At 38.7% G+C, this 23796-nt stretch overlaps 1 protein-coding gene across 1 annotated transcript; it reads left to right on the plus strand.

Moving 5' to 3' along the window:
• Window positions 1-2177: 2177 nt before the first annotated feature.
• Window positions 2178-15666, plus strand: LOC106920674 (single-minded homolog 1-like). Its single transcript, XM_014991828.2, has 12 exons — window positions 2178-2986; window positions 3624-4035; window positions 5363-5445; window positions 5674-5763; window positions 5905-6013; window positions 8435-8520; window positions 8863-9062; window positions 9312-9418; window positions 9586-9733; window positions 12645-12801; window positions 12908-13295; window positions 13628-15666. The coding sequence occupies exons 2-12, from the start codon at window positions 3861-3863 to the stop codon at window positions 14368-14370; spliced, it is 2286 nt and encodes a 761-aa protein (XP_014847314.1). The 5' UTR covers window positions 2178-2986; window positions 3624-3860; the 3' UTR covers window positions 14371-15666.
• The last annotated feature ends 8130 nt before the right edge of the window (window positions 15667-23796 follow it).

Raw genomic sequence — 23796 nt, forward strand, 5'->3', positions numbered from 1 at the left:
ATGTAAAATCTTACATATTCAGGCTGATCAGACCAATCTGCTACCCCCTGTTGTCCCTCAACACCCTGAAAACCTGAACAGATAAACAGGTACAGACAACGGATGGATGGACGGACTGACCTCATGTGGCGTCAAATTGGTTTCTGAGTTGCAACTTAAAACTTGACATTAGCAGTTTTTTTTTTTTTTATCTATCTTATAATCTTACACATTTCTCAGGATTTTAAAACGATGTCTGAAATAATTTTATTCTTTAATTCCTAACCCTTCTCATTTTCTCTCTTAAATGAATATATACAAATATTAAGCATGTAAGAACGTCTGGGGCCCCCTCACATCTCTCCTTTGGCGGCTTAGATTAGATTCTTACTTTTCTAAAAGGATATTGTTGAAACCTGTCAGACTTTATATTCTTAATTGATTTCAAATTTTATATCTTCAGTTGTTGGCGTTTCTGATAAGCTAAAGAAAAACGACGGTTTTCTGCACGTGTCTGATTCAGTGGGAGGTGGCAGCAGGAGGGGCACCATTCGTGTACGCCTCTGCTCAGATTAAACAAGCGATATCTGCTCCCAGGCAGCGGGAGAGTCTCCAATTAAGACAGGATGCTGCACCAATTTAAGCGCTAATTATGTGCGTAATGAGCTCACCATCATGCGTCCGCGCCCCCGACTCCGAGCCCGCTGTTCCTCCCTCCTCCTCCGCAGGCTCTCTCCCCCAACACCCCCTCTTCCTTTTCCATCCAAGCGCCCAGCAACTAATTAAAAAACTACATGCGCCGCGGCGCTCTCATCTGATTCACAACATGGAAATTAATCCTCACACCAACGTGTTTCTTGGCGAACACAGGACCATTACATGAGCTCTGGAAGCGTTGACGCGTAGTGTAAACGGTGTTGCACTTGTCTTTTTGGAAATGTACAGCTCCAAAATAACTTTAGACAAAGCGGACTGACTTGACTTGATGAGATTGTGTGTGTATGTCTTTTTTTTTTTTTAAGTGGGAGAAAGAGATTTAAAAGAGGTTATTTGTTTCCAGGCGCAAAACATCATGCAAATCCAACCTCGGTGTTTCCATTTGGAATTTAAATAAAGAAAAAGGAGAATAGAGCCTGCTTTGTAGCCCGAGGGCACACGTGAACCCGGCGCTCTAAATGGCAAATAAAGCCTGTGTGTTTAGTGCACCTTTTAATAGGGAGTAGACCAAAAGAGGGTCTGAGGAAATTCACGACCAAAACATTAACTTTAGGGACGCAACTTAAGCAGAAGGTGCATTTTGGGTCAAGTGGCTGGGCACCTGAGTCTTATCGAGAATAGGAAAGAGCACTGAAATGATACTCAAAGACGGAGAGCGAAAAGCTGTGAAAGCTGCTGATAATCACCAGCAGCACCGCTGAGCATGCGCTGGTTCCTTCAAACTCAAAACCCTTACAGTACTTTATTTTCGCTGGCTTCGTATTTCTGATTACGTTGCACCAGGAGTCACCAACCTCTCTGCAACTGAGAGATACCTCATGGGTACAAAGTGATACGAAGAGGAGCCAAATTCTTAATCAACTAACTGCCAAATACTTTTTCGCTGACATTAAATAATTACCTTAGGACTAGTTCCAGGATGATATTATTATTATTATTATTATTATTATTATTATTATTATTATTATTATTATTATTATTATTATAAATTTGAAATGTGTGAATTTATTCCATTAAAAATGGGAAAAAAAAAATGCTGCGTTATCTAAACGCATCAACTGCTGTTTGTATTTTCCTGTCCCATTGGTGTGTTTCACAGTGGCGCAGCCAAATGGGGACGGCCACACCTAAGAGGTAGTTACACACATAATTTTTGTGCGTGGAATTAAGAGAGAGAATAACAAGATTTAGTCATGTCTTTATTCTGTTAGTTAGTTATTTATTTGTTTTACTTGGACTACCTACAGGTTTCGAAGGGTTCTAGAAAAAGTATGTTCTGACTCGAATAAATCACTTTATTCTTAAAATATACTGATAAAATAAATTTATGTTGTTCAGTGAAAAAAAATCTTAATAATTACGATTTTCATTGTAGTTTAGTTTTGACCAACATCATATATTTAAGTCAAAAATTCAAAATGTAATATTTTGAAAACCATAAACACATAAATGTAACAGAGACCAAATAGAACATGTTCTAATTAAAGCACATAAAGGAACAGACTTAGGTTGTTAAAAAAAAAAATATAACGATCCAGATTTTTATTTAATATTATAGTCATTGAATGTTTATTGTATTTATTTTTTTTATATAAAACATACGTTTCAAAATTCAAGTGACATCCCTCCATCAAACTAATAGTGTGCCACATCAAGATTATTAGTGGTCCCCCATCTCACAAACCCTTGCATAATTTTCTAGAGGCACCCCTGCTCGTGTTTAGCCTCTCACCTGTCAGAAATCCCTCTGCTATAGCACGGATTTATCTATTTCATCTGGAACCATCATCTCCGCGTTAATGACTAAAACACAACAAGATCACATTTAAGCTTCAACGGTGCACGGCTACAGAGAAAGAAAGAAAAAAAAAAAAAAAAAAAAGGCTGCACATACCTTGCGAGATAAAAACCTGACACGCACGGTGCGTGTCCAATCGCATAGCGACTCCAAACTCTTCCGCCCAATCAGAGCAGAGTAGAGGGACGCGGTGGGCGGGCGTTCGGCCGCTCAGAGAGCTGACGCAGAGTTAGTTGAGGAGAGCTGGTTTGGTGGGCACCCGATGCCACTCGTTGCGCGTCTTGTAATTTGGAGAGGCGTATGCAACGCACGGCCCGTTCGCCTTTCCAGGTGGAAATCCAGGAGGAGCCGAGAGCAATTTTGAACCGGGACCACTGCTACTGAACCCGGTTCAGGACAGGTGAAATTCCCAGCAGGCTGCAGTTGAAGGGCCACGGGATCGATTGTTCTTCAAGTGCGGGGGGGATCAGCGGACGCAAACTATCCGCTCGGGTAGGAATGAACGCGTTCGCTACATTTCGATGCAGCTGTATGTTTCTTGTTTCGTTGCGATTCAGCTTTATAAAAGAAATGCACAGCCGATCGGAGTGGTCTGCACGCTGCTGTGCGCGTTTGAGGATCTGTGTCGGGTCAAGTGTCACTTCCCTGACGCTACATCAGCGATCTGTAGCATGTTGTGTTTCCTCTTAAAAAAAAAAAACATGTTAGCAAATGTCACCTATCGACAGATTATTTGTATGTTAAATTGAAAATAAAGGTTATAGAAAGTCTTAAGACGGACGGGCCTGTGGCGGTCCTTTCATTAAAGCGAGAATTGTCAAATCTACGATCGTCAGATTGATTTTTTACTATTTCCTAAACATTAAAATGAGTCAACGATTTTTATTGCATGCAATTCTGCTCTTATATATTTATTTTGTCAGATAGTCCATTATTCACTGTAGTCAGGATGTATTATTTTATTTTTGTTTTTTAATAATGTGCAAGATTACAGCAGCTTGGAGCTTCTTGAAATTCTACAAGTCAAAGCCTAAAATTAGGTATTCACCAAATATCCAGCTGAGTAAAGTATATGTTTTCTCCTGGACAGCTATCCACAAAAATGTTTGTCTGCTTCTCTGTTTCTCAGGACATGGATAAAGGCCAGCGGCTGAAGCGAGGAGGCTGAACTCGGGATTTCCAGGGATGTTTACGCACGTTGGATCCACATGTTTACATCGGTTCTTTGGCTGTCTTTTTTCTTTTTTTTCTTTTTTTTTTAAACTTGATCTGAATAAAACAGACAGACGATGAAAACGAAGCAAAGCCGATTGCTGCTGCTCTAAACCGCCGTTAGTTGAGACGCGTGAGGACAGAGGCGCCGAAAATGAAGGAGAAATCCAAGACGGCCGCAAGGACTAGACGAGAAAAAGAGAACAGCGAATTTTATGAACTGGCTAAAATGCTCCCTCTTCCGTCGGCCATTACCTCCCAGCTCGACAAAGCCTCCATAATACGGCTAACAACAAGCTACCTAAAGATGAGGATTGTTTTCCCGCAGGGTGAGCCATCTGAAGACAATTACGCGCCGCTTTCTTAAGTAAAACTAACGATTGATTGCACACATACACAACTTTTACTTGAGGAAACTGTTCGTGCGACCGTAAATCTAACAGAACAGCAAAAAAACAAGGTACACAAATTAAAAATAATGCAGTAAAAAACGGACAAAAAAAAGCTAAATTGGCATTTAAACCGCCATTAATTCTAAAGAGAGAACTGTTAAAAACTAATATCACTCTTTTAATTATGCAGCCATGGAATCAACTGATTTAAGAATAAAGCGCAGGGTAATCTGTATTCTAATAAAACGAACATACATTTATCAAAGCAGTCTTTAGGCTATAAGGGGAGAAAAATCGCAGGAGTTCTGAAGCGAAGCGATTCTGTCATTGATCTACAGGGAGTCTTTACAAATGCATTATAGTTTGTTTGTAATTCAGTGCTTTCAAATGAGGCGATCTGCCACCATCTTTTTACACGGGTCTCTGCAGGTTTCTTCTCATGTGTGACTGAGAATACCAATCAGCAATTAGGAAGGAGGCGCAGCGAGGCGTCTAGTCTCCTATAAGGCCGTGAACGCAGGAACTGAGTACGATTCCCCCCCCCCCTCCCCTCATTGCCTGTCTTCTAGAAGACAAATACAGCAATTGATCTTCCATGAAATCTACAACAGGCTCATTTATTTTTTACTTTCTTTTTTTTTTATGTCGCAACATTGAACGCAAGAGAGGGAGGAAGAAATAAATGCTGTGTAGGGGGAATAAAACGAAGCCAAAATAAAAAGGAAAACTAGCCATATTTTATATAAATTGAGGGCATATTGCTCAACCTGTTCACACAGAGAAATTAGTTTTATTTCCAGCAGTGGAAACGTATCCAGGATTACGAGACTCCACTTGATTATTTTTTATTTTTTTTATGTAACTGAATTGATTGTTTTCGCTGCTGACTTTATGCGTTAAGAATGTTCTAAAATGATCCATTTGGACACGAAGCAGAAATTTTGAGATGGGAAAAAAAAAGAAAAAAAAAAACAATCGTCGTGGCTACTGTGTTAGATTTTATGCGTCCTTTCAGTCTCCGTACAAATAGGGAGATATACATTTCTAAATAGTAAAGGAGAAAAAAAATAGTTTTACTGTAAATTGATAATTTAAACGGAAGCTTCCTCATTGCGCACGTGTCTGTGGGTCTGTGTGTGTGCTGTACTTTCCTAAATGTTATATTCATATTAATATATTTTGCATTTATATACTTCAAATAGTAATAATAATAATAATAATAATAATAATAACAATAATAATAATATGTGACGTACTTTTGAAGGTCTTGGTGAGGCGTGGGGACACACGAGTCGAACAAGATCTTTGGACAATCTCGGACGGGAGCTCGGATCTCATTTATTGCAGGTAGGTTTATCACAATGTCTGACCGCGGTAATATGGAGCCAAAGAACATGGGTTAAACTCAAACTAAAATGATAACCAACATATATATATATATATATATATATATATATATATATATATATATATATATATATATATATATATATATATATATATATATATATATATATATATATATTTAAATTCATGTCTTTCTATATTTTGTGCTTGTGTGATTATTTATTGCAGACGTTAGATGGATTCATATTCGTGGTGGCTCCGGATGGGAAGATTATGTACATCTCAGAGACAGCGTCGGTCCATTTAGGACTGTCTCAGGTCATTTTTCTCACATTTTTACTTTCAGATATTATTATTATTATTATTATTATTATTATTATTATTGAATTGCCATTGTTTTCTTGGAGTGGCTGCTCTCCTCGGTACTTCTCCGTTGATTACTTGAGTTGTTCTCAACAGGTAGAGTTGACCGGGAACAGCATTTATGAATACGTCCATCCTGCCGACCATGATGAAATGACTGCCGTGCTGACGCCGCATCAGCCCTATCACTCACATTTTGTACAAGGTATACAGCCGCGTTTCATAATAAGAGCCCCTCACGCTGTTTGATAGGACTTACATTACAATTTGATGAGTCTCAATAACAAACAGCGGATGTGTGCATTGGACTTGCACTATTATTATTATTGGGGCATGCCATAGCAATGCATAGGGAGAGCAGTGACTGACCTGCGAAGCAGGTCAGTCACTGCCTCCATGCATTGCATGGCAGGCACCTATTAATCTACACCCAATAGAACGCCTGGATATTATTATTATTATAACAACTTCTTCCATTACCGTTAATGCGGCTCGTACCGCTGCGTGCCCACCCACAAAAGTGGTATCAAAACGTGTGTCTCGATCCCGGCATTGGAGCTATTATTTTTATTGGGGATCGGAGTTACGACGGCGACGTAAAAAGCGAAAAACGAGCGAAATTTCCAACTGCCGAAACCTTAGAGTGTAACTGAAACCAACTGCCGCTTTTTAGAGTGAGAAAAAGAGTGGAATTTTGACCCCAAAATAATTTTGAAATTTCTCTCATGGGTGCAAAAATTGCTCTATTGGTATGAAAGTTGGTCATGACATTGATACGTATGCCTGCTCCGGTAAAATGTTTTCAAAATTTCCCTAGGGCTTACGGTTTTCGGTCCAGGTGCTTCAGAGCAAAGTTTTGGGACAGGGTAACTGACGTTCCTCCCCAGTGTTTTACATATATTTCTGAAAAATCTCTGAGCTCAACGCACACCATTTTTCTCTCATCACTGCAATTACTGTGATTGAGCTACAGATATGAATCGCGGTACTAAATGAGACGACAAATAGCCCTCTCATATGCTTCAAACGGTTTTTGGATCGGGCTTACGGATCCCGAACGGGAAGCAGTTGTTCGGACTGCTTTTTTCATTAAAACTGACTGGGTGTCTCATAAAGATAGATAAAGTCTCTGACACACACGCAGGGCAGTTTCATCACCATAGCAACAGAATGCAGAGATAGGGAGAACTGCTGGTTGGACTACAAAGACTCTGTAGTTCTAAATATGGCGGAACACTTTAATACAGAGGGCAGAGCAGAAGGTCAGAACTACAACATGGCGGAACACTCAATTATTACAGAGGAGGCCTCAGCTGGCAGTTCGAACTACTTCCTGTTTTGGGCATTATACAGGTAGATTAACCAAACCACTGTTACACATTGGATTAGTGTGGTTATGAAAATTAAGTTTACTGAAAGTTTCAAAATAAAACTCTGAAAATTGCACTGACAAAAGTGCATCGCCGTAGGCGATGCAAAAATGAAAATCTTTTTTTTAATGTTTTTTTTTCTCAGGATAGTGAACTGCCTTGCGCAGCAAGGCAGTTCATTAACATTAGCATTTCATGGTTGTCTCAAAGATAGAAATCCTTCCCCAGCTTTCTGTCTCACACCCACAGCAGTTGGCTGAGGGCCAATCGCTATAGCAACAGAATCCAGAGAAAGGAACTGCCATAACTGTAGTTCTATCTATGGCAAAGACTCAGTTAAAACAGAGGCCTGAGCAGCATGTCAGAACTACAACATGGCGGAACACTCAATTATTACAGAGGAGGAGTTGGCTGGTATTCTGAACTACTTGTGCTTTGAGCATCATATAACTGATTTAACCTGATCACTATTACACATGAAATTAGTGTGACCATTTCAAATGAAGCTTATTGAAAATTTTCAAAATAAAAGCCTTGACAATTTTTACATCATGTAATTGCTCTTTTTTGTGTTAGAAAACCGTTTTAACCAAACCACTGTTACACATGGGATTAGTGTTGCCATTTCAAATGAAGCTTACTGAAAGTTTCAAAATAAAAGCCTGCATACTCCCCTCACGTCAGTGCACCGACGCAGGCGGTGCAAAAATATTCTTCTTCTTTTATGTTTGCAGCAAGGCAGTTCATTAACATCAGCACAAACATTAGCATTTCACTGCCACCCACTAGTGCACTTCCTTGCACGCATTAGCATTTTAACTAAAATAAGCTTTTAGCCAATTTATTTACTTATTAGCCATGTTTAGAATACTGATTGGACTGAGTCAATGGGTGACATCATGGTGGTGATACCCCACATTCTACTGATACCATTCATGCTATTATTAGCATTTTGGCTAATTTTACCGTATGCAACATACTGAATGGTACAAGTACAGCTTAGTCCACATGCTTCTGACTCTCCACAGGTTATTGACTACATTGAAGCTTTCTTTAGCATTAATGCTAATTTTTTGCATCAGAACGCTTGATTAAAAACCGACGGGCACACTTTGGCATGCCCCTTAAAATTTCTGTGGAATTTTCTAGTTATTATTATTATTATTATTATTATTATTATTGTTGTTGTTGTTGTACAAATGAGTACCTTGGGTGTTTTAAAACAATAACAAAAGTTGTTTTCTCTTTTTCTCTAGAATATGAAGTGGAACGTTCTTTTTTTTTGAGGATGAAATGTGTGCTGGCAAAAAGAAATGCAGGACTAACCAGTGGAGGATACAAGGTAGCACATTTTCATCATCGTTATTATTATAATTAGCTGATAACATTAAGAATTGGTAAGACGTAATATTACTGGGTTAGAATGTCTGTAAAATATTAATTCAAACGAATGTCCTTCACACATGTTTTTCTTAGCCTTCTCTGTGTTTTGTTGTGCCGTTATGTAACCCAGAATTTTTGCAAAAGTAGTTGTAGTTTAACAGTCATGCATTTAGTATTTTTTCATAAGACCACATAATTTATGCAGAACACCTTTGGCTTAAAATCCTGCTATTCATGCTGGAATAGCAGGAAAAATAATTTCACCTCCCTACTTGCTATTAATCTTGCTGCCACACAACAGGTCATCCACTGCAGTGGCTACCTGAAGATCCGTCAGTACAGTCTGGACATGTCGCCGTTTGAGGGCTGCTACCAGAATGTGGGACTGGTGGCTGTGGGTCACTCTCTGCCGCCCAGCGCTGTGACGGAAATAAAACTGCACAGCAACATGTTTATGTTCAGGGCCAGTCTGGACATGAAGCTCATTTTTCTGGACTCAAGGTACGGTGGGAGAACGAATTTTATGCAATTGTTTTATAGTTCTGGACTTAGATTTTTTATTTTATTTTATTTTTTTTATTGCAATATATGCATGTAGTAATTGTGCATTGTTGTTGTTGTTGTTGTTGTTGGGTGTTTTAAAACAATAACAAAAGTCTTTTTCACAATTACTATTGCATAAAATAGTAATTGTGCATCAGGACAAACGTGACTTTTATTTTTATCCCTTTCTGTGCACTTTGTATTCAGGGTAGCTGAGCTGACGGGTTATGAGCCCCAGGACCTTATAGAGAAAACATTATACCATCATGTCCACAGCTGCGATATTTTTCACCTCCGCTGTGCTCATCACCTCTGTGAGTTACACTTTTGGGTTTACCATGGGCAGTTCAGGCTCTTCTCAGCCGTTAATTTGTCCTGACAGTCACACCACCCACACAAGAACTCGGAGAATGCAAGCCGATAAATAGTTCATCTCCTTGGTGAGAGTATTTTCATTTTTTATTTTTAACATCTCTTTCAGTGCTGGTAAAAGGCCAGGTCACGACTAAGTATTACCGTTTCCTTGCCAAGCACGGTGGCTGGGTCTGGGTCCAGAGTTATGCCACCATCGTCCACAACAGCCGCTCTTCGAGGCCTCATTGCATCGTCAGTGTCAACTACGTTCTCACGTGAGTCTCATTTGGGTAATTTAATTAGCATTTGCTTGTTTAAAGCATTTGTTCAATTTATTTAATAAAAGTTAGCCTTTGGTAGGATGCTGTTGTTGAAATGACAGAAGTAAAATGCGACACAAGTCAGGCTCTTAAGCTGAACAACAACAACAACAACAAAAAAGGTTGGAATTTTAATTGAAAATATTTAGCAAGATCAAAGAAAAAAAATAACAATGTCATACACTCTTATTATCACTCATGAGGCTCTTTGTCTCCTGAAGCAAAACGTTGTCCTTATTCATCTGTAGCCTTTATGCAAAACTCAACCAAATGCTGCCACTGCAAGGTTGAGGCAGTTCTCTGTTATGAAAGCACAAAGCACACCCAGGCCCCTTCGAGACAGCAAGAACAAACATCAGGGTTCAACCCCATCAAAAACCCTCTACTGTCACAATCGATCGGGCAGTCTCGGGGAAAGCAAAATCAATCAAACGGTAACCTGGAAATCAATGGCTATCTCATAGATGTAGCACATGTTGGATTTTACTTGTTAAGTTTGGTTGATCTTTGTGTGCTCGTGTGAGAGCGCATGCGATGTAAAGCCGTCTGAGTGTGTACGTGCATGCGTGCACATGGCTGAGGTCTAGGTATTGATTTTCTCAATGCAGTAAGGAGAAAACAAAGGAACTATATTAAAATGACAGGGAATTTCCTTGGAGATAATTAGGTATAACATGACAGTGTCAGGACACTGCACGCTGCTAAAGGTGCCAAAAAAACTGATGTTTCCTTTTTAATTTTTTTTTTAAAGAAACAACTACTCAATCACCTAACTCAGACAGCATTGTAACCCCACAAGAATCCATAAATAAATCATTCTTCCTGGTTGGCTGAAAGCTATTTTTCCACACACAAGGTGTCCTGCTTTTTGGACCACAAAGTGGAATTTGGCTAACACAACTGAGTTTGAACAAAGGTCCGACATTATTGGCTCAGGCAACAAGTCGGCCCCGACTCCAGATAGGATTCAGAACCGGCCACTGCAACTGTACCTGCAAGAACAAATAGTGTTCATGTTGTGCACTGGCTGTCCAAACATAGCCTTTCCCCCCCAAGGCGTCATAAAGGAGAATTGGGTCATATTTAGAGTTGTATTAAAGAGGCTGGCTCCAGAGGGTCAGGGATGGGTCACAAGGTTTAAAATGCCAGGCAGCTGGTATTTCATACTGTTGATGCGATAAGTTAAGAATAGGCTCATGTTTGCTGAACACTTGACACAGGAAGCCTTTTCTCTCCCTCGACAGCAACACTTGGAGTGTGCAGCTGCGGGACAGTTACTTATAGGGCTCACAAGCTAAATGGGTGCATGCATGTGAAGAAAAGCCTTTAATGGGCAAATAAATTTTGTATCAGTTGCTTCAGTAAGTAAAGGCAGCGTTTTGCAACAAAGGTCTTCGAGTGCATCTTTAGTCACAATATCTTTAGCAGCGTTGAAGTAAAAGGTGAACTGCAGAAATGAATAATTAGCTGTCCTCAGTTTGACGTCTTGTCCTACGGATGTTATCGTACCATACCATGATTTTTTTGTATGCTGTCTATAATATTTACTGCTGATTAACCACTGATGACATCACTGGCTACAGCACAGTTGTGCAAAAAGTTAGTAGACGATATTATAATAACTGCAAATGTTTTGACACCTCTCAAGTTGCGATGTGTGTAAGTAGCTACCAGAGATTTAAAAACATGTTAGCTAGAGGAAGGCTAGAACACACACGGGTGTTTTAAAAAGAAGTCTCTATGAAACACTTGCTGCTCAATAAATTTGAACTTTATTTACATTTTAGACAAAGTTTCGGAATACATTTATTTATGCTAAAAACTAAATGGCTTTGATCTTTGTGGCTGTGTAGGACCCAGTGTTGACTGATGAGCCAAATAGTAGTTAAATCCACACTGTACTGGTTTAAAAAAAGCATCAGTTTCACACTTGAGTGGAATTGAGGCCGCAGATTAAAGTCTGCTTAGAGGCTCTTGCAGCAAAGGCCTGCCATTCCACAGACATGTTTCTAATTTATTTTTGGAGAATCTCACAAGATTCCGTGGCAGTTGCAGGGGACTGAACTAAACCTTCTAAACTAAACCTTCCATTAAGTCTGCGACTAACAGCGTCACAGACAAAAGCAATTGGATAATTGTGCACGTGAACGATTCTGTTGGAATGTCTGCTGTGCGCTGTTAGATGCAAATCATTACTTTACCAACAGAAGATAGACGCTCCCCACAAGTCAATTAAATGTAGTTTGTTGAAACGTTCCAGAGTTATCAACATGGAAAAGTAGTAATTAGCTAAATATAGCCTGGAACCAAAAGTTAAGTCAGAGTTCAAAATCTCAATTTACTGTAAAAAGCAAAAGCAATTCAGTAGCACACTTTTTTTATATATATAAAATGTAAATTTCCTTAATATATTTTTCATCTCATTAATCAAAAAAAGCTGTCCTTCTTTCTTTGTATCTTTAGTAATCATTTATCTGCTGAATGTTTCTGCTGAATAACCCATTTTAAGCAACAAAGTACTAGGACTTGTCTTGAGTAAAGATGCTTTAACACAAGAAAGATTCAAACTTTCCAAATACATGTTTAAATTCTCTAACTTTTCATACACATTTTGGATGCTAATCAGTGCATTATGTTATATGTGAGTATTGTGATAATTAGAGGTGTTTTAAAAAGGCAAATGAATGAAACAATATAAAACATGGAACAATTTTCTTATCCAAGGCTGGAAGGTTGCAAGTTTTACAACTTGCTTCTTAGTTATGTTTTCAACACTGGGAGACCACAAAATAAATCATAGTGTGTAATTCTTTCGAAACTGTAGTTTTCTGTTAATATCTAACATGTTTGTAATCTTTGTTTAAAGGGACACCGAGTATAAAGGAATGCAGCTTTCCTTGGACCAAATGAGCCCTACTAAACCGGCCTTCCCTTATGCTGACAGTCACAGCGAGGACAGAAAAACGTCCAAGTCCCGTCTGACCCAGTCGAAGGCAAAATCTAGAGTATCGCCCTATCCACAGGTAAAAACTTGCCTTATGGAGCTAAAAATCAAAGAAAGTTTTTTGTTCTTGCTTGCCAAAAACTTGTTAGGGACGCCATTCAAACTGTGATGTTGTGTCTTTCCAGCAATTTGCAGCTTTTAATCCAGAGCGCTCAGAATCTGACCAAGACAGCCAGTGGGGGGGGAGCCCCCTGACAGACTCGGCCTCGCCTCAGTTGCTGGATCCAAGTGAGGCTGCCGAGGCATCGTGCGCCTACAGACTGTATCCAGACTCCGGATCCCTGTGCTACGGTCTGGGTTTATCTGAAGATGATCTCGCCCACACCCAAGCTCACCCTCACACCACCACCTGCGACCGTGTCCGATGCCAAGGAGGCCGTTATTTCCTGGGAACCCCTCAGTCGGGTCGAGAGATGTGGTGGGACACCACGCGTTCTGTGCTGTCGCTTCCAAAATTCTCTGTGGACAACAGTGAGGGCTATGAAATCACATCCTACCATGGCGCCATTCATGGTGAGGTGTTAGGGTTGAGACCACAACCATCTGTCTCTGAAAATAGCTCTGGCCTTGTTTCTCCTGGTAGCTTCCAAATGCTATTATGGGACATGCTAAGTTGTTTACGCTGTCTCTTGCCAGTGTGGCGATTGCTACCATCTGTTCAAAAAATTGCCTGCAATCGACATCCAAGTTATTTCACATTTCACATCCTTAAACAGCGTAACAACCCCCCCACTGTGCCTCTACCAAGACATCAGATCATGACTCCTTAATGCACTGAAAGCAGGATTTTACACATTAGCTATTTGTTTATCTTTACTAAGACTGACTTTATTTCTCCGTTGCAGGACGGGGCCACTGGGATGAAGACAGTGTTGTGAGTTCGCCTGATGGAGGCGGGTCCACCAGCGACTCGGGTGAGCGTTATCACGGTGACCAGTTCCAATCAAGTCCTCGAGAACCAAGCAAGATGGAGACCCTGATCCGAGCCACACAGCAGATGATTAAAGAGGAAGAGAATCGCTTGCAGCAGCAGAAGGTGCTGCTGGACGTTTCAGGTCTCACCAAAACTCACAGTCCGTGCTTCGCCGCCTCCATACCCCATCATTCTCAGCTCACCATGCCTAGCGTGGTGTGTCGTGGTCCTGGGGCTCCCAGCATCGACCTCCCGTCAGAGCGCCTGCATCACCGGGACAGCGTCAAAGCGCTCGGCTCCCACGACAATGACGAAAACACAACCAGCCCCGTGTCGGTGTCTCGCCTCAGCAGCCCCGGCTCGGACGGCGTCCCCAGGCCTGGCCTCCCTCTAACCAAAGACTACATGCCGACAGATTTGTCACCACACCCTGCACAAGCCCACAGTAGTCCGCTGCTCTATCCGGCCCAGGAGAGGCAGCAGATGGAAAGGCAGGCGGCTTATGCTTTGACCGGGTACTCCCTGGAGCACCTGTACGACCCAGAGAACTTGCGGAGTTATTCTAGCCTGGCATGTGGAGGAGTCCAGTATGACGTGGCGTCTCATGTGAGGATGCAGGCGGAGCAGATGCAAGGACACAAGGCCACCTCAGTTATCATTACCAACGGCAGCTGACAGTTTCTGGTGCAGGTTGATTATGTCGTCTAAATGAGGACGTTGCAGCCGATGGCCACGTATGTGTGAGCATCAGCGACCAGATGCCTGGTGCAAGAGACAAAATGTTGACAGAAGGATGCAAGACACCTTGTTGTTGGACTGATGTCCTCTTGGTGGTCCATTGATCACTGCTTGTAAATGTCAGGCCCTTGCGTTGCGCCATTTTCTTTTCTTTGTTGTCAGAGGATGTTATTCCAAAGCTCAAAGGAAATAATATTTATACACTGCGTGGCACTGGGAAAAAGTTTGCTCCACAACAGGAAGTTGCTGTTATTTTAACGGTGGTGAACTGCGCACTCTCCCACCAGAAGGCTGGTTAATCATCAAGCAAATGTTTCTGTCTCACTCCCCTCACGCATCGTTGGACATCTGAGTTAATCTGTCCAGGACGTGATTTCCACAGACTGTAGGAAAATGTGCTGTTCCATTTGCCCCTTTACCTGAAAATCTCCTCAAACGCATTAAAGTGCAACAACGGAAAGATCTGCATTTCACTGTTGTAAGATGTCAATGTTTCCTTGTATTTATTAGTCGGTGGACTGTTTTTCTGCATGTTCCATTATTTTCAGTCGAAATAGAAATATTTTCTGGTGCAAATAAAACAGTTTCTGTGATTGGATCAGACCATCATTACCATAACGAATGAAAAGAATAAACAACATGGAAAACAAAAGGAAACATTTTCCTTTGACGTGCAAATGAGTAAACTCTGCAGGCGAGCGTGGCACAGAGTGAGAAGTTGGTCACATCTAAAACATGTGAAACAAATGAAGGTATTTTTTAAAAATTTTTGTTGACTTAATTTTACCGAATTGCGAAGTATGCGTTAGATTACAAGACTATTCTTCAGCAGCTGGTTTTCTCAAAGCATGGCCGTCTCGAGGGATAAAATAATCAGTACAGACCTTAATGAAAGGTTTAGTTTCTCATTTCATTTTTTTTATTTTAAAATATAATCACATAATATATTCATTTTTATTAAAGAAAAGGTTTAAAATGTATTTATTAATTGGCCTAAAATGTGACCTAGATCTGAAAACTGCTGAAAACAAAACATCAGTTATCTCAGCTGCTTTTGTTTCATTCACATACACACAATGCTACTGCTCAAGACCTCTGATATTTGATAGAAGTATTGATGTATGTATAGTATTTAAGTTAAATTAGTTGTGTATTTTTTTTGTTTGGTTCAATTTAATTTAATTTTTAACCTTTTTGTAAAACACCATAGTAAAGAAAGAATGAGAAAAAAAATATTTTATTGTTTGTTTTTTATTTTTGTTATTTTTTAATAAAAAAAAAAAAAGATGAGCAGGAATTCTTGTCACAAATCACAAAAGTATGCATAGTTCGGTCTGCAAATTTTACAGAGGTTTGACTTGATAGACCAAATGTTTAGGCTTGTCGTCCTGCTGGACAGTGAACCTCCACCTCAGGCTCAAGTCTTTCACATCTCTCTTTTAGTTGATGTTTTCCCTTCATTTTGCTCCATCCATCATTCCATCAACTCTTTGCCATCCTTGCTGATAAAAAGCATCCCAGCCCAACGGCGGCACTGCATTTCAATGTGGGAATTGTGCATTCAGCGTGATGTGCAGTGTTAATTTTCCATCATGAATAGCAGTCATGGCTTATTTTCTACTATTTTTTTTTTTCTATTCTAGGTCTTCTATGAAGGCCCTATTCATCGTCAGATTTTTCTAGGTTTTGAATTTCTGCAGCACCTCCCAAGTTACTACAAACTATTCGGCCTCATTTTTTTTAATTAAAGTTCACATTACCAACTAAAAGACTTCCTAAATCAGTATTAAACTGTGTGCAGTTTAATACTGATATTAAACTGCACACAGGTGGAGTGTATTGTGATTTATTTAGGGCTTTAGCAGTGAAAGAGGCCGAATACATATAAACATCTCATTTTTCAGAATCATTTGTCAAAACATTTTGGAAACATGCATCAGTTTCCTTCAAATTAATGATTATGCAGTCAATTGAGGTGGTCTGGCAAATAAAATCCTGATAAAAATCCCTTTGGGGTTAGCATAAAATTAATAATAAGAAGAATAAAAAGAAAACAGAATATTTGATAAAAGGTGAAAATTTTGTGTTATACATAACAGTTTTGATCTATAGAAAAATTTCAATATCTTTGAAAAAATAAAAAACAAACAACAGATAAAAAAGAAAATCTTCATCTGCATCAACAACCTGTGCTGGCAGGCCAGATATATACAGTTAATGAATTGGGGTCCAAGGCCAAGCAAAATTGGTCCGGGGGCCGCAGCTGGCCCCCAGAATGCATTTTGGACTTAATAAAATTGTTGTATTAGGCCGTGTATTTAAAAAGAAAACAAGAATGTAAGTTTGTTTATTAGAAATGAAAAACATTAGTGATTTGTGACAATTACAAACCACCACTTTAAGTTTTCCAAACAGTTGCAGCAACACATTTTTTTTTTTTCTGGCGGATCTTTCACATTAACTGTAGGACAACTTTCCTATGGTTTATTTTTAATGTATGCAACATACTCACATGTTGCTGGAGAGCTTGTCTGGCTGACTGTCAGAGGTTCTCGGGACCTGGACACAGTTTTGGCCCGGATTCAGACCTCCCATCAGTCACCATTGACATAACTTTGTGATGGTCTGCCAGATTTCCCCCTTCTGCTGTCGTTCCGGGAGGCAAAACTGCTCCAAATCTCAGCTGCTGACATCATCAAGGTTCATGAAGAGCGTGTGTGTGAATGATTGCGTATGTGAAAGTGTCTCTACTGTTAAGATTCTCAAAAAATCAGAGCCGTTTTTCTCCCCCCAACCCCAAATACCGAAGCTTTTGCCTGATGTGCCCTGAAGGCTTTCACGTGTAGAACCAGTTACAAATTAGGCCAAACACTGGGCTCTTTGCCCAGACTTTACTCCCCACCATTCACCTCCCCAACTACTTCATGGCTCCTCACTCCAGATCTTCTTAACCTTCTTACTCTAAAGAAAGGAGCTGTTAATTAGTGAATGAGAAAGAGAGTCTGCTGCAGTTAAAAAAAAAAAAAAAAAAAAAGATTCACGGTTTTCCATCCGATTTTTGTAATAAAAATCATCAAGATAGGCAAATATTACAAATATAAGATTTTCATTTTATTCATCAAGTAAAAATCTCAAAGATGTAACATGGACATGCATTCACCTCACTTGAATCAACACTTTATAAAACCACTTTTGAACTCATACAGCTAATTTGAGTGAATCTCAAGCTATGCACATCCAGAGTAAAACATTTTTTTTTCTTTCTTGCGAGCTAGCTTAAGAGCTGTTATTTTAGATTTAGCTCAAATTGTGAAGTGGGTTTATGAAAGTCTAGGTGTTAACTAGGTTTGGTCAGAGTTCTGCTGAAGGTCAATCCCTGATCCAGTCCATTTACTGGCTTCTGTAAAACATTTTCTCACAAAATAACTTTGTATTTTTCATGTTCCCGTTGGCTCTGAAGAGTTTTCCTGTCACTGTTGAAGAAAACAATCACCACGGCATGATGCTGTCACCGTAATATATCATAGTGGGGATGAAGGGTTCAGTGTTTAATTTAACATATAATTAAACCAATAAATATAACATTGTATTTTATGACACCATTAAAAGCACATGTTGGCATTGCACATAAAATGAACGAGTAAACCAGTTTTATCTCCGTCCATTAGCGCAGACATGATAAAGATGTGATTAATATGAATATCTGTGGACATTATGCTAATTTCAGAATACACCTCCAAGGTTTCAAACCCCCAGAAAAGGAAAAATGGTTCCTACCTCCATAAATAACCACAGAATTTGAGAAGGCAGGTGGCAAGGCTCAGAAGGGCTGCTGAATGTCCACGTGATTGATTTCAGGTCCAGGAACGAGGCACAATTGCATATTCATACAACAATTAAAGTGTTTCTCCACCAGAGCCTCCATAACTCAGTCTGGCACTTAGTGAGGAGTCATGCTCATGAAGCGGCTTCGGAGCAGCGGACAGGAAAATGTTTCAACATGTTTTCTGCTCGTCTGCGTACTTTATGACCTTTTTTCAGTGTGAACAGACACGTTAATTGTTTAAATCCTCTGCCCCGTAAATCAGTGTGGAAATAGTGGGTTGTTCAAATTTAGCTTTAAAAAAGAAAAAACATTGTAAGGTGTTAACCCTCGCAATCGCCGCACCAAAACAAACGGTTTATGTCGAAAGGCACCAGCAGTTGAGAGAGGGCATGACAGCAGAGACCTGGGAAAAGTCATTCGAGCAGAACGTCCAGCGACACCTCCACAGCAAACCGACCACAGGACATTTAGATGTTCTGATCGGCTGGACTAGGATATTGAGGTCATCTGGTCGATCTGATTGGCTGAGTCAGGAAACTGAGGTCAAGTTGCAAAGAGGAGAGGAAATAAGGTTTATTTTCTGTCTTAATTAGGAATGCTGCCTGGAAAGTACTTAGAGAAGAAACAAATTTTACAGTAGTGTAATAGCTTATCTTGTGAAAGTATCAATATATATATATATATATATATATATATATATATATATATATATATATATATATATATATATATATATATATATATATATATATATATATATATATATATATATATATATATATATATATATATATATATATATGTATATATATACATATATATACACATATATATATGTATATATATGTATATATATATACATATATATATGTATATATATATACATATATATATGTATATATATATATGTATATATATACATATATATACATATATATATGTATATATATATATATATATATATATATATATATATATATATATATATATATATATATAAATTAAGACATTTTTAAGAAAACTCATTTGTACATAATATTTATTGTTGAAACGTTTCCCTTCAGTGCATATCTGATATTTTGAAGTATGGCAAAAATATAATGTTAGATGTCTTGCTCCAACAAAAAAACACTTCAAGCTTAATTTGCTGCATAGTTTTTAGAATTAATGTCTGTCCCAAAGACTTTTATCTGTGAAAAAAATAAAATAAAACTTACAAATAACTGTAATAAGTTTGGATAGGTAGTAGAATGAAGAAGAGTTTCTATATATACAATTATCACGGATTTAAATCCAAATTTAGACCTTTAAATATATACATTTGGATTCCAATGCATTCAAACAGCCCCAAATTCACGAGGATAATTACAGACTTGTCAAACATTTCAGTGTGGGAAAACAGTTTCACAGTTTTCTCCAAAATGTTCAAAAAATCTGTTCTGTCTCTATAGTTTTCTTTCTATATCTCTCTTTGTGTCATTTTCAGACATTTTTTTATTTGACCTTTATTTAGCCACAATTAGATTGCAGGAGGGAAGCCAGCATTGCAGAAATGAGTTTGGACATAATTTGATTCAAATGTAAAAGTGCAAATAAAAGTGAGCACCCGTTTTTAAACCATCTGCAAGTGTGGTCATTTAAAGCCATTTAAAAAAAATGTTCACAGACCAGCTCCTTAAGATTTAAGACGCTCCGCAGCTGATTCTAGGCAGTCCAACATGTGCAGCCACTGGTAAAGAAGCATGCATGTACACATAATCCACCACAGACATAAAAAGTGGAGCTATCAATCTCACTATTGCTTCAAAAGAGAAACGCCACCTATTTCAAACCTAAAAGAGCAGTTTTAATTTACGTTTCTTCAACAAAGTGGTGCAACTTTGAATAAATGCGAGACCTTCACTAACAGGAAGACCAAATTCTTCTGAGAGTCAACCACAAGCTCTAAATCTGGTGGCAACAGCAAGGTGGTAATAGGGCTATAATTTATTAACCTCCCTACTGAGTGTGGATTATGCATTCAAAACAAGTTTTAAAATCACAAGAATGCACTTTCAACAGTATTGAAGGCAAGACATTTATCACTTTATGTAAGGAATAAATTATCTAGAAAACTACAGGTAACCGTTTTAGAAACGAATAGCTTTGAGAAGATACTGTACTGGAATGTAGCTGCTTTGATTCTTGCTTCATGGACCCTTGGGCAAGGCACTTAACTCCTTCTTACACATTGTTCAGCGAACTGGCGTTTGTTTCTGAGTGCCACCGGGTGAATGTGGCTAAAGTGAAAGAGCATTTCAAGTGGCCAGTACAACCAAAGGTATTTGACTAAAATGGTCAAATGGCCTTTGACCATTTTAGTTTTTGCGTGATGAGCTACTGGTAAAGGCTGAAGTGGCAACCAGCTATGTAATGTTAGTTTTAATGTGAAATTGTCATGTAGGTAGACAAAAGTGGATTTTCCTGCTTCACAATTAAGCAAGGAGGCCAACGGCAACACACTTTGCTGTTGGCAGTGTTAAATTAAAAGGACGTTATGAAAGGAATCTGAAAATTGTGTCAATAAGATGATGACTATTCATACGAAACTAGATAAATACTATTAAATTAGAAGTATTTACTACTAGTAGTCAATTAGTAAATATTGCTCACAATATTTACTACTTGCCGTAGTAAGTATTCCAAGTAGTAATATTTACAACTTGTAATATTTACAGTAAATAAACATAGTAAATATTTCAATACACTAGACAATATAGTCTATATTATAATACACTGTAATATAGTGTATTATATGACACTATATAATATTATATAGTTTCATATAATACTTTAAGACACTATATAATGTCATATAGTATTATATGACATTTAGTCATAATATTAAATGTATTATTTAATATTGTATAATAATATATGACATTTAAACATATGTTTTTTTCTCAATTTAAAGAAACAGATACATATTAATCTACATTTCTGACAACAAATGAGACAAATGGAACAAAACAAGCTTTTTAGCAGCTATCTTCAACTTTACTTACTTTTGCACGAAACCGTATTCATTTTCAGCATTTAAATTGTCATGTAAACCGAGGGCGAGAATTTGAAAGTATCTGCATTGTTTGCTTTACAAACAAACAAATAAATGAATGAATAAATCAATATATGTTCAGGAAACAGGTGAAGAATCCTTCTACTGGAATTTTAATTCAAACTAAAATTGCAATAAAAGGGTGGATTGCCTGCTAATGGTGAAACAAAGCCACCTTAATTTAAAAGTGCCTAATCCTTTTGCAATAAGGATATTAGAAAGACTACAAACACAACATCCTGAGCCTCTTTAGCGCACACACACACACACACACACACACACACACACACACACACACACACACACACACACACACACACACACACGCACACACACATACACACGCACACACACACCCACACACACACCTCCGAGGCTCAGACACTATGAGTCTAATGCCCTTCAATCCCGTGAATCCCTTTGTTCCCGATTTCACGCTTGATTTGCCCACAGCTTGAGTCTGGCTGGTATCAGCGCTCTTGCCTGTGCTTTCACTCTTTACAAATCCACAGAGCCACACAGGATCTGTGTCGTCTCTCTCTCCAGTTCTCTCCGCTCTCTCGTGTCACTGTTTGTTCCAACTCCTTCGCAAAATGCTCAACACATGCCAGTACTTTGGTTGTCTGTTTGTTTGCTTATTTGTTTGTTTGTTTGTTTTGTGTGCTTGGATCCGGGTCCATCTCACCGTGCCACAAACCCCACGGCCTGTCTGCCAAAAAAAAACAAAAAAACACAGCAGAATACATTCTGATGCTGTCACAGCGTTTTATGTGATTTACACATACCTTTTTTTTTTTTTTTTTTTACAATGAATTTCAGTAGGATCCCCAGGTGCACTCACAGCTGCGCGACATACACAATACAAACCCATTTACAAATCTCAAGATTGCTTTAATGCGTCTCACAAGAGGCCTTTCAGCCCGTTCTGACTCGAAATCTCCTGCTCTAGGAGCGTCACATCAGCGAGGCTCTTCTAATCTTGCGACTTCTCCAGTGTTCGCATTGAGCAGATATTGTGACAGCTGTGCGAGGCACGAGAGGGAGAAGTGCAGGAGAAAGACAAGGAGAAAGAAGGAGAGAGGAGAGAGCGGGGAGAGAGTCTCCTGAGAGAAGGTGCCGGTGCTCCACGGCACCAAGTCGCAGCCTTGCATGCCAATGAGGAGATTCCCTTGCAGCAGCAGAGCGGCAGGAGGGGCCGCTCGCTGACACTGTACTAGTGTAGTCCTGCATGGCAGCATTAGACACTTTGCACCAAAAGGAGTTGAGCACCAGATGTTTTTTTTTCTTTTCTCTTGTGTGTGTGTGTGTGTGTGTGTGTGCGTGTGTGTGTGTGTGTGTGTGTTGGGGGGGGGGGGGATAGGGGAATTCCAAATCAACTTTTGAACACTCCCAGGATAATTATCAATGAACCACATCCCAAATTTTTCTCATACTTCCTATGGACACTGGAGGAACTGCTTACATATTTTTGCCATCCCATTCTTCTTTTTTTTCTCTCTTGAACACATTTGATATTATCTTTATAGGACCTGTGTGCTGATTCTTGTTAAATATATATATTTTAATTTATTTATTATTCAATCCTGTAAAACCTCAGAGCACAACTTTGCTTTGTTGCCAAGATAAAGCTAGTTATCTAGTGCATTGCTACATATTTTACAATTATGTAGAAATTGTTCAAACATTGCAAGTTAATTAAGCAGAGCAAGGGACAAAAAAACAGCAATGTCTTAAAGCAAAATAAAGCAACACGGAAACATACAATTGAACTTTAATCCAAATAAGTAACACTCAGATCTAATCTTTCAGATTCTCCACGCTTTCCTTTGAAGACGGTTTTGCGATCTTTAAGTTTTAAACTATGATTCTGGTAGCCTTTGGATCAATAAAAAAAAAAAAAAATCCCATTTATTATTTGGTAAATTATTTGTTTGGAGTGCATTGCAAAACTACATGGGTATAAGTGTTTGATTTCAGTGTTTCTGTGCAAAAAATGAGTGAAACTCATTATATAATAAATGAGAAGAAAAGTAGGAGAGGATATATTTAAAAAATGTATATCAAGGTATAATAATAAGTTAACATTCAACAAAGGTCAATAAATCAGAGATATGTAATCATTATTAAAGACAAGAAGCTAAGAGGCTTTTTTAAGCTTATTAAGTAGAGATTGAGTAGGGAAGGTTATTTTTTTTTTGACTTAATTTTCCTAAACTGAAGCATGCGAAAACAAGCATTTTTTTAGGCAGTGTGTAACGCATACTTGGTATCCTGGGCTGCCTTTTTAGGCAGTCTAGGCTGGCATAGTGAGATATGGAGCATCTCTGTTAACTTCAAGTAAACCATTCTGCAAAGTAAAAACAATTAATCTGAAGCGAATTGTAAAACACGGTCAACTTTAAGTTAAAAGTATACTGGGCTTTGTGGAAGTCTCCTGATCTGC

This window comes from Poecilia mexicana, unplaced genomic scaffold, assembly GCF_051168715.1.
Source record: "Poecilia mexicana isolate PSO_F unplaced genomic scaffold, ASM5116871v1 scaffold_21, whole genome shotgun sequence".
NCBI lineage: Eukaryota > Metazoa > Chordata > Actinopteri > Cyprinodontiformes > Poeciliidae > Poecilia > Poecilia mexicana.